The sequence below is a fragment of the Camelina sativa genome, chromosome 7 (assembly GCF_030686135.1).
Source record: "Camelina sativa cultivar CO46 ecotype springtype chromosome 7, ASM3068613v1".
Classification (NCBI taxonomy): Eukaryota; Viridiplantae; Streptophyta; class Magnoliopsida; order Brassicales; family Brassicaceae; genus Camelina; species Camelina sativa.
This window is the reverse complement of record NC_141886.1, coordinates 28,772,744-28,786,829: the sequence shown is the minus strand read 5'-3', so window position 1 is coordinate 28,786,829 and position 14,086 is coordinate 28,772,744. Positions and strand designations below refer to the sequence as shown.

The 14,086-nt window shown below is 39.2% G+C and overlaps 2 protein-coding genes and 3 pseudogenes across 4 annotated transcripts; 1 reads left to right on the top strand and 4 right to left on the bottom strand.

The window, feature by feature from the left end:
- The first annotated feature begins 180 nt into the window (after positions 1 to 180).
- On the top strand, positions 181 to 1,787 carry LOC104702853 (UDP-glycosyltransferase 84B2 pseudogene; annotated as a pseudogene).
- Positions 1,660 to 4,225, bottom strand: LOC104702854 (putative receptor-like protein kinase At2g23200 pseudogene; annotated as a pseudogene). Its single transcript, XR_015561261.1, has one exon. The product of XR_015561261.1 is annotated as a putative receptor-like protein kinase At2g23200 pseudogene (transcript).
- Positions 4,226 to 4,338: 113 nt separating this feature from the next.
- On the bottom strand, positions 4,339 to 7,005 carry LOC104702855 (putative receptor-like protein kinase At2g23200). Its single transcript, XM_010418775.3, has one exon. It carries the CDS (start codon positions 7,003 to 7,005, stop codon positions 4,498 to 4,500), a length of 2,508 nt encoding a protein of 835 aa, XP_010417077.1. The 3' UTR covers positions 4,339 to 4,497.
- A 977-nt stretch (positions 7,006 to 7,982) lies between these two features.
- Positions 7,983 to 10,038, bottom strand: LOC104704983 (cytochrome P450 81D11-like). Its single transcript, XM_010420978.2, has 3 exons — positions 9,479 to 10,038; positions 8,986 to 9,369; positions 7,983 to 8,664 (listed from the first exon to the last, which is right to left on the bottom strand). The coding sequence occupies exons 1-3, from the start codon at positions 9,980 to 9,982 to the stop codon at positions 8,056 to 8,058; spliced, it is 1,497 nt and encodes a 498-aa protein (XP_010419280.1). The 5' UTR covers positions 9,983 to 10,038; the 3' UTR covers positions 7,983 to 8,055.
- A 512-nt stretch (positions 10,039 to 10,550) lies between these two features.
- On the bottom strand, positions 10,551 to 12,285 carry LOC104702851 (alkane hydroxylase MAH1 pseudogene; annotated as a pseudogene). The gene has a single exon (XR_015561260.1). The product of XR_015561260.1 is annotated as an alkane hydroxylase MAH1 pseudogene (transcript).
- Positions 12,286 to 14,086: the final 1,801 nt, after the last annotated feature.

Here is a 14,086-nt window from a genome sequence, read left to right as displayed (position 1 = left end):
GAATAACAGTGAATTTAGATAAATTTTTAAATCATAATTAGTTCAATAACAATGGATTTCATGAAACTTTTTAAAATTAATGATTACTTAAAATGTAAAGTTGAATACATCCCTTTAAATGCCCCTTAAATTTGTTGACCAACATTTCTTTGGTTAGCAAGAATATTTTATTACCAAAATCTCACGTTGAACAACCATTGATATATATATACCACTAATATGAGAACTATCACAATTTCAAACGAAACTCAAGAGACTATTATACGTAATAATGGGAAGTATAGATGTTCAAGAGACTCGTGTTCTAATGGTAGCATTACCATTCCAAGGTCACCTCAATCCGATGCTCAAATTCGCCAAACAGCACGAACCAACCTACATTTCACTCTCGCCACCACTGAACAAGCCTGTGACCGTCTCTCATCCACAGACGAATCTCATAGCCTCGTGGACCTTGTGTTCTTCTCCGATGGTCGGCCTAAAGATGATCCAAGAGACCCCGAACCGCTCGCAGAGTCATTGAGAAAATTCGGACCCAAGAATTTGTCGAAAATCATTGAAGAAAAGAGTTTTGCTTGCATTATCTCTGTGCCGTTTACTCCATGGGTTCCAATTGTTGCAGCTGCTCATAAAATTCCTTGTGCAATCCTCTGGATCGAAGCTTGTGCTGTTTTCTCGGTTTATTACCGTTACTACATGAAGACAAACCCTTTCCCAAATCTCGAAGATCCTAATCAAACCGTGAAGTTACCAGCCTTACCGTTATTAGAAGTCCGAGATCTCCCTTCCTTCATGTTACCTTCTGAAGGTGCTCACTTCAATCAGCTAATGGCGGAATTCGTAGATTGCTTGAAAGATGTGAAATGGGTTTTGGCTAATTCATTTTACCAACTCGAATCTGATATAATCGAATCGATGTTCAATTTAAAACCTGTTATCCCAATTGGTCCTCTGGTTTCTCCATTTCTGTTGGGAGCTGGTGAAGACAAAACCCTAGATGATGGGAAAAACCTAGATATGTGGAAATCAGAAGATCATTGCATGGAGTGGCTTGACAAGCAAGTTAGGTCTTCAGTGGTGTACATATCTTTCGGAAGCATACTCAAATCGTCAGAGAATCAAATCGAGACCATAGCTACAGCTTTGAAAAACAGAGGAGTTCCGTTTTTATGGGTGATACGGCCCAAGGAGCAGGCTCAGAACGTTCAAGTTTTGCAGGAGATGGTGAAACAAGGTAAAGGAGTTGTTATTGACTGGGGTCAACAAGAGAGGATACTGAGCCACGAGGCTATCTCTTGCTTCGTCACGCATTGTGGATGGAACTCGACGATCGAGACGTTGGTGACCGGTGTTCCGGTGGTGGCGTATCCGAATTGGATTGATCAGCCGCTTGATGCGAGATTGCTTGTAGATGTGTATGGAATCGGAGTAAGGATGAGGAATGATGTCGTCGACGGAGAGCTTAAGGTTGCTGAGGTTGAGAGATGCATTGAGGCTGTGACGGAAGGTCCCATCGCCGTGGATATGAGGAAGAGAGCGGCGGAATTGAAACAAGCAGCAATATCGGCGATGGCGTCGGGTGGTTCCTCAGCTCAGAATCTGGATTTGTTCATCAATGACATCACAATTGTTACTTGACTTGTTTCTTCGATAACCGGATTTTTATTTACTTGCTTTTATGATTTTTATCTTTAAACCGGCAATAACCGGATTTTAATTTGCATATGTTTTAAAATCATCATATTTAAACCGGATATAACCGGATTTCTATTATAAAAAAAAATAAACCAGACGCTTTGCAAAATGCACAATTCTGGGGAATTAGGGTTCTTCAATTGCTAATTTGCTTAACGAATCACTCACCGTTAGCTTCGGGATTCACCAACGAGCCTTCGTCTCCAAAGCTGGAGATCGTTACGGTGCTATCTTCGTGAATCATCTGAAGATGGAGAACGTATTTCAGATCCCAGATCACATCCGCCATGCTCGGCCTCTCATCTCCGTACTCTTTCAAACACTTCTCGGCGATTTCCATGAATTTCTTTAAAGAATTAGGCTCGATTTGATCTGTCAATCTCGGATCTACGATCTTATCGATCACACCTTTTGATTTGCAGGACATCGCCCACTCAGCGAGGTTCACTTCCTCGTCGGGAAGGTTATGGTCGAGAGCTGGTCTCGCGCACAAGACCTCGAGAAGAACAACTCCGAACGAGTACACATCCGATTTCTCCGTTAAGATTCGTGTCAGTGCATACTCAGGATCGAGGTAACCAAACGTTCCTTTGATGTTAGTGCTAATACTGATCGGATCTTGATTACGAACGACCAGTTTTGATATCCCGAAATCAGAAACTTTGGCTACGTTGTTCTCGTCTAGTAGTATGTTTGTGGATTTGATATCGCTGTGAATGACTGCTCTGTCTAAGTCACTGTGGAGATAATGCAATCCTATGGCTGCTCCAACGCAAATCTCTAGTCTCTGTTTCCATGACAATGAAGGCAAATCTGAGCCGTATAAATGCTCTTTTAGCGTACCTTTCTCCATAAACTCGTAGACAAGGATCATTTCTGACTTCTCTTTGCAGTATCCAGTTAGAGATACGAGGTGCTTGTGCCAGATTCTTGTGAGGACTTGAATCTCTGTTTGAAACTCTGTGACCCCTTGTCCTGAACCGACCTTTCCTCTCTTGATTGCAACTTTGCTTCCATCTGGAAGAATGGCTTTGTAAACATCTCCAAACCCGCCTTTCCCGATCAACCGCTGCTCGTCGAAGTTGTTTGTAGCTCTCAAAATGTCTCTCATGGGTATCTTCAAGCCTAACTGTAGGTGGTTGGCTTGTGGTGTACTGTTGTCCGAATAGAAAGGTCGATTGCCGGTGCTCCCACTTCCTCTGTACAATGGCAAAGGAGACCATACAGTCACTTCAACTTCAACGTCTGATTTCTTCTTCTTTGATTGCCTCCGCTTCAGTAATATTATAAACAACAAACCCAAGACCAGAAACAATGCAACAGCAACAACGATGATGTAGACCTGGGAACTACTTCCATCTAAAGAATCAGAGTTTTTCAAAAACTCCATCACCTCTACACCATTGAGGAAACCAGCTTTTCTATCGAGTTCATCTTTAGTACCTAGACTAACATTCAAGAGTCCAGAACCATCAGATACATTCACAACATCGATATAAAACGGAGTCACCAACCTAAGGTGATCGGAAAGCGTTACATCTATTCGCCAATGACCGTTTACATAGAGATAAACATTTGTGTTAGGGTTTTCTGTCTTGCTCAAAATATCACATAAGTGAATCCTGATGAAGTGTCTATAGTTACATTTGACCTTAAACGACCAAGTAGCTTTTAATGTCCCCTTCATAATGGAAATCGCGCTAAAGTTCATTGTTTTAGCCGTCAGGTAAACAAAATCAGGAGCAGTGAATTGTGTCGCTGACCCTGGCTCGTATTTAGGCTTTTGTGTTGATGAAATGTTTCCCACGAAATCTTTTCGGTAGAGAAAGTCATCGTCTAGCGACCAAGTTCGTCCCAAGGTATCGTTTTCTGGTGTGATTCTCTCGCCTCCTATGTTTAATCTGTAAATTGTGTGCAGATTCTTGTCTGAATCTGAATGAATTTTAAGGTCATTAGGAGCAGAGAACACTTCTATGGCGTTGACGAGAGCCAAAGAGTAACGATCGGGGACAAATCGAATTTCGAATTCCGGTGAGTCAATCATCAAGAGAAACTCCTCAACTCGTGGGGTCTCAGTGAAATTTCGAACCGAGAAGCTTTTCAAGTGATGATTAGAACCAGAAGTAGCAGAGACAGTGAAACTCGCAGTTAAAAGCTCTGTCCGGGAAGAGACAGCACAGAAATGGAGACGCACAAAGTGTTGACCAACAGAATCGAGTTGGAACTTGTAAGAAGAAGGGTATTTGAATATTCTAACCGTCTGATAGATCCCTGTCTCAGTGTACGATCCAGATTGGTTGCTGGTTTCAGTTCCTTCACTGGTGAAGAAAACATAGTTACCCCCAGAGGTCATATCTCCGACGAAAGTGCGACCACCATAAGTGACATTAGAATGCGACCCACAGTTGACGTAAAACTTCTCTGGACGAGAATATGTAGATGAAGCAAAAAGAGTGAGGTGAGGAAGAAGAACAGTAACCACCATCATGACAAAGAGAGAGACAACGTCTTGAAAACAGAGATTGTTCATAGCTTAGACGGGAGAGACAGAGAGTAAATAGTGAAAGTCAAGTCTATTGGAGGTTCAATGGATTAAGCAGCATTTTGTGGTTTATGTGAAGAGGATTGAGGAAGAAGATGCCATTGAAGGAAGGGATAGAGAATTGAAATCATTGGTGGGAACAATAAGAGACATCAATCTCCATAGTTGACATAGTTACTTGGTCAGTCCATATCAAACTGGTCCACATATTAACAACACGGCTTAATAATCACATTTGAAGAAATTTAAAAATGATGACGTCATCTTGCTTCAGAGATCTTCAACTGTGAGAAAACTCGAGTCTCGGATGAATCCGTAATCCCACCAAATCTGTTATTCGACACATCACCGTTCTGCACAAACGAGTTCGTGCTAAACGAGTCACTCACCATCAACCTCGGAACCACCAACGAACCACCGGAGACAATCGCCGTGCTATCATCTTCTTCATGAACCCCTCTACGAACCGTCACCGCCTGAAGCTGAAGAACATACTCAAGATCCCAAATCACATCCGCCATACTCGGCCTCTCATCTCCGTACTCTCTCAAACATTTCTCAGCGATCTCCATGAATTTCACCAGAGAGTTCGTCTCGATTTGACCTAACAATCTCGGATCTACGATCTCTTCGATTTCTCCGTTGGATTTGCAGTACAACGCCCACTCCGCTAAATTCACTTCTTCGTGAGGAAGATAACGATCCAGAGCTGGTCTCGCGCAAAGGACCTCGAGGAGGACGACACCGAAGGCGTATACATCTGATTTCTCAGTTAAGATGTGTGTTGAGAGATACTCAGGATCGAGGTAACCAAACGTTCCTTTGATGTTTGTGCTGATATGTGTTTGATCTTGATTGCGAATCGTTAGTTTCGATAATCCGAAATCCGCAACTTTGGCTATAGTGTTCTCGTCTAGTAGTATGTTCGTTGATTTGACGTCTCTGTGTATGATTGCTCCTTCTGCTCCACTGTGGAGGTAATGCAATCCTCTTGCTGCTCCAATGCAGATTTCTAGTCTTTGTTTCCATGTCAATGGAGGCAGTTTCGAGTCGTATAGATGGTCTTTAAGCGTACCTTTCTCCATAAACTCGTAGACAAGGATCATCTCCGAGTTCTCTTCGCAGTAACCCGTTAGAGATACTAAATGTTTGTGGCGGATTCTTGATAGGACTTGGATCTCTGTTTGAAACTCTAGGATCCCTTGTCCTGAACCTGTCTTGCCTCTTTTGATCGCGGCTTTGCTGCCGTCCGGAAGGATAGCTTTGTAAACGTCTCCAAACCCGCCTTTCCCGATCAACAACTGCTCGTTGAAATTGTTTGTTGCTCTCAGGATGTCTGTGAAGGGAATCGTCAAGCCTAAGTTTAAGTTGCGTAATGGCGAGTTGTTGTTATGAGAGATTGGTCTATTGTCTGAACTACCACCTCTGTACAATGGTAACGGAGACCACACAGTGGCATCAACGTCTGGTTTTGTCTTCTTTGGTCTCCTTCGCTTCAAGAATACTATAACCAACAAACTCAAGACCAGAACCAATGCAGCGGCAGCAGCACAACCAGCGATGATGGGAACCAGGGAACTGTTTCCGTCTGAAGAATTAGAACCAGAGTTACTCAAAAACTCCATCACCTCCAAACCATTAAGAAAACCAGCATCCTTATCGGCTTCCTTAGTACCTATACTAACATTCAAGAGTCCAGAACCATCAGAGACTGTCTCGACATCGATATAAAATGGAGTCACCGGTCTATCATACCCTGAAGGCTTTACATCTACTCGCTGATGCCCGTTCACATAGAGAAAGAAATCGGAGTCAATGGTTGGGAAGTTGCTCAAAATATCACAGAAATGAACCCTGATGAAGTGTCTATAGTTACTTTTGACCTTAAGCGACCAAGTAACATCCATCAACATCCCGACCGGCACACTCGAGCTACGGTTCATTGCTTTAGCTGTCTGGTAGACGAAATCAGGAGCAGTGAGGTCCGTGGCTGCAACTGACCCTGGCTGATAGTTAGGCTTTTGTGTCGAGTTAATGTTCCTCGCAGAATCTTTCCGGAAGAGAAAGTCATCGTCTAGCGACCAAGTTCGCCCCAAGGTGTCGTTTCCCGGTGTGATTTTCATGCCTCCTACGTTTAATCTATAAATTGTATGCAGATTCTTGTCGATTTTTGTCGGGATTTCGAGGTCATTACGAGCAGAGAACACTTCGATGGCGTTGACAAGAGCTAAAGAGGAAGGCTCGGGCACAAATAGAATTTCTAATTCTGGCGAGTTGATCATCAGGAGAAACTCTTCAACTCGTGGGGTGTTAGTGATATTCTGAAGCGAGAAACTTTTGAAGTGTTGATTAGAACCAGAAGTAGCAGAGACAGTGAAACGGGTTTTTAAAAGATCTTCCCTAGAGAACACAGCAGAGAAATGGAGACGCACAAAGTGTAGACCAACAGGATCGAGTTGGAACTTGTAAGAAGAAGGGCGTCTGAATATCCTAACCGTCCGGTAGATTAGTGGCGCAACGGACGATTGGTCGTCGAGAACTTCAGTTCCTTTGCCGATCAAGGAAACAGAGTTGTTACTAGAGTTCATATCTCCGACGAAGGTCCGGCCACCATAGTCAGCATTAGAATCCGAGCCACAGTTGACGTAAAACTTCTCCGGACGAGAATAGTCGGAAGTATCAGAAAGAGTGAGATGAGGAAGAACAAGAACAGTAACCATAATCATTAGAAAGAGAGAAACAGAGTCTCGAAAACAGAGATTCTGCATAGCTTCGATGGAGAGGAAGAGCGAGCGAGAAAAGTCAAGTATTTGAGGTCAATGGATGAAGAAACATGTGTGGTGATCTATGTGAAGAGGAATTGAGGAAGAAGATGAGATTGAAGGAGAGAGATAGAGAATTGAAATCATTGGTGTGGGAAAAAGAGAGAAGACTTGAGTTGACTTTTCAAGTCATCGTCTTTTGTCATCGTGAAACAATCACTCTCTAATCTTTTCACCTAATAAGGCTCTCCAAAACTGACGTAGTAAACGGTCAGTCTATATTTCTGAGTTTTTTTTTAAAAAACATTCGAAATATTAAATTTTTATGTAGTTATATACTTATATGTCTGTCTGTTTGATTTTTTTTTTTTTTTTACATATTAATCTTTTTTTTGTTCAAACTGCTTTCATATGATTAGTTCATCGACTTTATTGATAACTCTAATGTGATGAATAATTTGGAAATTTAAAGAACACGTTTCAAACGTTCTAAAAATGTTATTGAATATTGATAGTCAACTCAAGAACCATATGTCTCATCTCCAGCTTGGCAAACCCCTGATTATAATAATCACACAAACAAATAATTCATTCTCAAATAACAATTTTATACTACTCATTTTTTTTTGGTAGAATATGTATAAAACATTATATTTTTCATTTCTGAGAATATTAGGATATTTGAATAAGTTCCTATAGTTATACTTTTTCTTCCGACACACTTATATTGTCAAGGCTTAAACCCATGTAATGATAAAGTGGCAGCACTACTATAATGTTAGTGAGAGTTTACGTGGAGCATGCTGATGAAACGAAGAAGTTCAAATTTTGGTGTTATCATCAGTTCATCACCACTCGTCATTAAAGATATTTTTCGGAACGACGTCTCATGCAAATAATTACTATTGAACATGTGTAGTAATAAATCAACACTAATAATAAATTCGGATCCGCCAGCCGCCAGGGCAAGTGGCGTTATTGAGTACGAGAATTTAGGTAAGTTATGGGAATTAAGCAACACAAAAAAATATGAAACAAATAAATGTGAATTACATCTCAAGCAAAATCATTGAGAATTTTATGGACTATGGGACGAGCTCTACACATGGCTTGCAACGGTGTCGCTGGACGCATTGTGGTTGCTTCACTAATGCCCACAAATTCTTCTCCAACTCTCTCCCATTCAAAACACTGAATCATTGATCCGAGAGCCAAACTCACAACACGCTGAGCTAGCCCTGACCCGGGACAAGCTCGCCGCCCCATCCCAAATGGCATCAACTTTTTATCTTCCCCTTCTTTCTCAAACCGCTCTGGCTTGAACTTTTCTGGCTCTTCCCATATCTCCGGGTCTCGGTGAATGGCACACGCGTTCACGATTAATGTTGTGCCACGTGGGAAGTCGTAACCCCCAACCACACAATCATCTGTTGCCCTATGTGGAGCAAGTAATGGAGCTGCCGGGTAAAGTCGAAAAATCTCTGCCACAATGCATTGGAGGTATGGTAGATTTTTAGTATCAGATTCATCTATCAACCGGTCTAAACCAATTTTCGTATCGATTTCAATCCTTGCTTTCTTTAATACTTCTGGATGGTTCAACAAATTCAACATCGCCCATTCCAACGTTCTTGTTAACGTTACATTTCCGGCGAATATCATAACCTATTAAAAAAATAAAAAATTAGTCATTGTATAAACTTGTAATTAGTGTTTTTTATGATACTCCCTCCGTTTCAAAATATATTTAGTGAAAACACGCATATTAAGAAATAATTACTTTTAAAAAGTTTAACCAATCGTAAACAAATTTACATAATATAAAATATAAATTTAATCTAAAAGTTGCATAGAAAGTTGGAAACATCCTATATTATGAAACAAAAATTCTTCTCTAAACATCCTATATTATGAAACAAAAATACTTCTCTAAACATCATATATTATGAAACGGATGGAGTATTAGATAGATTCGTCAGTACTTACAACTACGAGTCCTTTGAGGGTGACATCCGTGTAATAATCAGGTTGTGTTTCTTGGAGAGAAAGCAAGTGATCAATCATAGTGTTACCCTTTTCTTTTTGTGCGCGTTTCTCATCTACTAGTCCTTGAAGAAACTCATCGATCCGAACTGCCAATTTCTTGACCCGTTTCTCATAATGTGTAAACCAACGCAGGAACGGAATATAGTCGGAAGCATGTCCGAATCCAGCACTAGATACCGCCTCGTCAAGCAGCAGCCTCATGCGTTTTGCATCGTCATCGTGCTCAGTTCCATCTCCGTAGAATCGTTTTCCGGCTATCATCCTGAGGATGTTATTGATATTGAAATTCCCAAACAATGATCTCAACTCCACCTTTGCAAACTCCTGAATAGTTATCACAGAAACATATGGTTAGGCATAAAAAAAAATTGTTTAAGATTGTTACATCGCTAAGTATTATAATATATATTTTTATTCGGTAAATTGCACTTACATATTGTGAGTTTTTGGAGAGACACAATATCAAGTGCTGGATCTCGTCTTTACGGATGCGTAAAAAGCTATCGAGTCTATGAGATGAGAAGATCTCGATGGCCCCTATACGGCGCAGATTCCGCCAGTGATCACCATAAGATGTAGTGGCCATTGTGGTGCAATTGTACTCAACGAGTCTCCCGAATGTAAATTTCGGTCGATCAGCCAAAACAACGTCGTTTGTGGTAAAACATTCTTCAGCGACGGAGAGGGAGGAGACCACAATAGCAACACGGTTGCCAAGACGAAGGCGGAATATTGGAGCTCCACCGAGGGATTGGGAAAGGGAGTGCAATGTGCGGTGTAGTGGTGGTTTGAGGAGGTGAAGGTGTCCAATCACCGGCAGTGACCATGCCGGACTTGGAGGTAGGTTAAACTTACTTGGCCACTTACCAATCAAACGTTTTAGCAATAGAATGAACAAGAAGAAGAAGAAAGATAAGATTGGCAAAATATATTCCATCGATCTTAGAATTTTGGTTCCTTTGTTTTTCTCGTCTTGTTGTTTTTGGTTCTTGTCAATGTGTTGAATTAAACATTGGGGCTAAAGTTATATAATAAGGTTTTATCCTACACGTCACATTGTTGTATATACGTTCGTATTGTCTCATATGCATGCACGTGGTGACTAATCCGCATATAATTAAGAAATGAAAATTTAGTATATAATTTTCTATTTATTTGGTTCTTATTTCTAATTTAGTTTTAATTTCTAATTTATTCATTACTTTTCAGTGACTAATACATAATTTCTGTTTTCCAAAAAAATATTATAGATGGAAAATATATTGGAAACTGGTAAAGAATCATATCAGCTTTTATATCTGGATATCATAAACCCATGTGGCAGTTTACAAATGGCTAAGATGATGTAAAAGATATAAAACTTTTTATTGAGTTTTTTTTGTTGTTGTTGTTGTGAATTCGTGTAAATATGTCCGAATTCTCCATCCTAGTTTTGAAGTTTAAAGTTGAAGTAACAAAATTACCCAAAAAAAAAAAAAACAATCATGATAAATATGCCTCTAATCAAGAACTAAATACTAATTTTATTATACAAAACATTAACCATCTTAAATCTAGTATTTTACAAAAGCATAGCATAGTATATTCAGACAACATTACATATCTTAGTGACTGTAACTTTGAGACCATGCTTCATGTGAAGAATAATAGAAGGAACTGGCTCGATCTTGTGTCCTTCGACAACTTCTATCTCATAGTTTTGTATCATTTTCACAGCCACTGTCTTCATTTGTGTCATAGCCACTTCTTTTCCCAAACAAGTCCTTGGACCGGCATTGAATGATAAGAACTTAAAAGAAGGCACATGAATCAACCTTCCACTCTCCGAAACCCATCTCTCCGGTTTAAATTCCGATGCATCTTCACCCCAAACTGATTCCATTCTCCCTAATGAGTAAAGACAGAACACAATCTTTGAACTCGCGTCGACCTTGTGTCCGCTCGGAAGTACGTCAGGTTTTGTAGGAGACTTGTGCTGAAATGGAACAGGTGGATATAGCCTGAGGGATTCACACAACGCGCCATGTAAATACACCAACTTGTTTAGCTCCTGAGGATTGAATGAATCAAAGTCAGAACCACTGGTTCTTGGAGACAGTTTTGTGTTGATTTCTTGACGAATCTTGGTTATCACTTCTGGGTTCTTGGAGAGAAGCCAGAAGAACCAAGTGAGAGCAGACCCAGTGGTGTCTCTACCAGCTAACATGAAGCTTAAAATCATATCTCTAAGGAACTTATCATCACTAGGATTCAACAACTTGTACTTGCTTGTATCCACGTTCATGTAAGACATCAACAAATCTTTAGAAGAAGAGTCAGTGTTAATAACCCCACGGGATATTTCATCTCTCTTGGAAGCTATGCACTTAGAGCAAACTCGGTCAAAAGTCGAGTGAGCTTTTGTCATCTTCAACTCATCTCCAAACCCAATCCATCTTTGCATCTTCCAAACCATCTCGGGCTTGACATGTCTGAAGAAGATCGCTTCCTCTGCTTCGTCTAAAGCTCTAGCAAACTCGATTTTTGGCATTTCAGTGGAGAGACAACCTGGATCAACCCCGGTTGCTAAAACAAACGAATTGTCGAAAGTAAATCTTTGGAACACATCTTGTAAGTCAACGACGAGTTTCTTCTGAGCAACGCAATCAAGAAGTGGGACAAGCCCTTTCTCTAGCTTACTCATGCTTGTTCTTACCGTAAACCTTTGAAAATCTGGATGACTCATCATGCCTTCAGCTGATTTCCTCAGATCTTTCCATAACTCTGAATCCGCGTTGAAAATCCCATCCCCCAAAACATCGAATAGCTTCCTGAACTCGGATCCTTTTGGGTAATTCGCGAAGTTTGAGCTCATGATGTAATGGATATTGGCCGGATCAATGGTGACCAACATGTCGAGTCCCCCAGAGCACGGGCCTTTGAAAGGATAAGTTAAGTTTGAAGCCTCGAGAAGCTCGGTTAAATAGTCGTAAATACGAGGGATCTCGACGAGTAAACCCGGAAGCATACCCACTATCGGCCAGTCCGTCATAAAGGAACGGTGAGGTTTCTTGCTAATCAAGAAATATCCGGAAATGAAGGAGAAAAAAAGGAAATAAATTGAGGCTTCAAGTAAGGTTATCAAAGCCATTAGAGAGAATTGATAAAGTATTTCTTCTTCTTATTTTTCTTCTTCTTTTGAGAGAACTTGATTTTGTTCCTAGTAATATAAGATAATGTATAATTAATATCACTGAAACTGGTGATGTGTCTCTGTCGATCGGGTAACGAAATGAGATAATATCTTACTTTTATCTCTGGTTATTATTGAACCATTTTGTTTTATTTGGTATCTAGTAATGTTGAGCCTAATTTGGAAACCAACTGCATGTGACGACATATTTGTCCCAATTAATACAAAGGACCCAGCTGAAATCTCTAACCAAGAAACCAATCAAAATAAACTTTTATTTATAACATTTGTCGTCTATCACCGTGTAGTCCCGTCGTCTGGTCACTGGTCAGTGACGACGGGTCTGAAATTTTTTTGGCACCACATACCAACAATAAAAAATTCAACAATGCAAACAACAACTTAAAAACGTTTGGTTGGTACCGCCCGTTTTTCAACCAACTTACGAGATGTTCTGGATAATATAACTAGCTAGTACTGCTTGTGAGAATTAAGCAAATTGATTTTGTAAGAGTTTTTATTACTTAGTTGCTTTGATCTTCTTGGATTGGTTACCGATACAACGTTTTATAAAACGGTGCATTCTTAATGTACTAGTGAAAGCAAAAGAAGATATCTACAATCAACAAAATAAGAAAGATCAAAGGAACACTTTCTAAGAAGATATGGAAAAAAAGAGAAAAAAAAAAAGACTTTTATCAAGAAATGGAAAAAAATAAATAATCTTGAAACAGAAAACGCAACACCCGCCGAAACAGGCCAATTCAATTCAAGTATTCAACATTTTTTTTCTTATTTCTGTTTCTAATAAATAAGCCTTTTATAGGTTTGCTCTTGAAGACGATGTTATATTAGCTTATTTTCGGCCCAGGGAAGAAAATTGAAGCCCGTACGTGTCTCAATAGAGTTCATGTTATAGTATTACAGTTCATTAGGGGGTTTGGGGTTTAATTCGAATTTATCAAGTTTTTTACTTTTTTCTCAGATTCGAAAAAGAAAAATATAACTCCCATTACGGTTTTTGGATTACTCAGATTAGGCATTCCTTATCCTCTTTTCTTTTTTTCTTTCTTTTTTTTTTTTTTTTTTTTTTTTTTTTTTTTTGTCAAAAAGGCATTCCTTATTTATTCAAAAAAAAATCAACATATATATTATGTACTCCTTCAAAATATTTGATGTTTTAATTAAAGTTTTTTAACAAGTTCAACCAATCAGAAACAATACTGCATAATATAAAATATTAAATTAATCTAAAAGTTGTATAGAAATTTGAAAACATCCTATATTATGAAACAAAAAACTTTTCTAAAACATCTTATATTTTGAAACGGAGATAGTATATACTTCATTACTTCCATTATATTTTATATGATGTTTTAGATATGTATGTTTTGTTTCAATTTCGGTGTAAGAGTACAAATATTTGTTTGTGACATAGGGTTCAAAGAAAAAAGAAATATTTAATCAAGTTGATTAAGTAAGATTTTATTTTAAAAAAGAAATGAAAAATGAAAAGACAGAGAAAACCTATAAAAGGAGAGAAAAGAAGTGAAAGAAAAAAGTGAGCAATATTGCAATACGAAGGAACATATTAATTGCGTTTTGAATCCAAAGCTAAAAGCTACGCATAATCTTTGTGTCCCTTTCCAACCATAGCCATGTGACGTTTCGATCAACTTCTCTAAACATTTATCCTCTCTCTATTTTTTTTAATGCATTCGTAATCGAATAGTATGGTCTTTGTAAGAGTTTAGGTCCTGAACCGCGGCATAAATGTCAATCTCGATTTAAAATACACTATTATAGATATAAGTTACTCTCACTTGATGGAGTTGAAACTAAGAAGAACGAGTGTACATTAAACACACA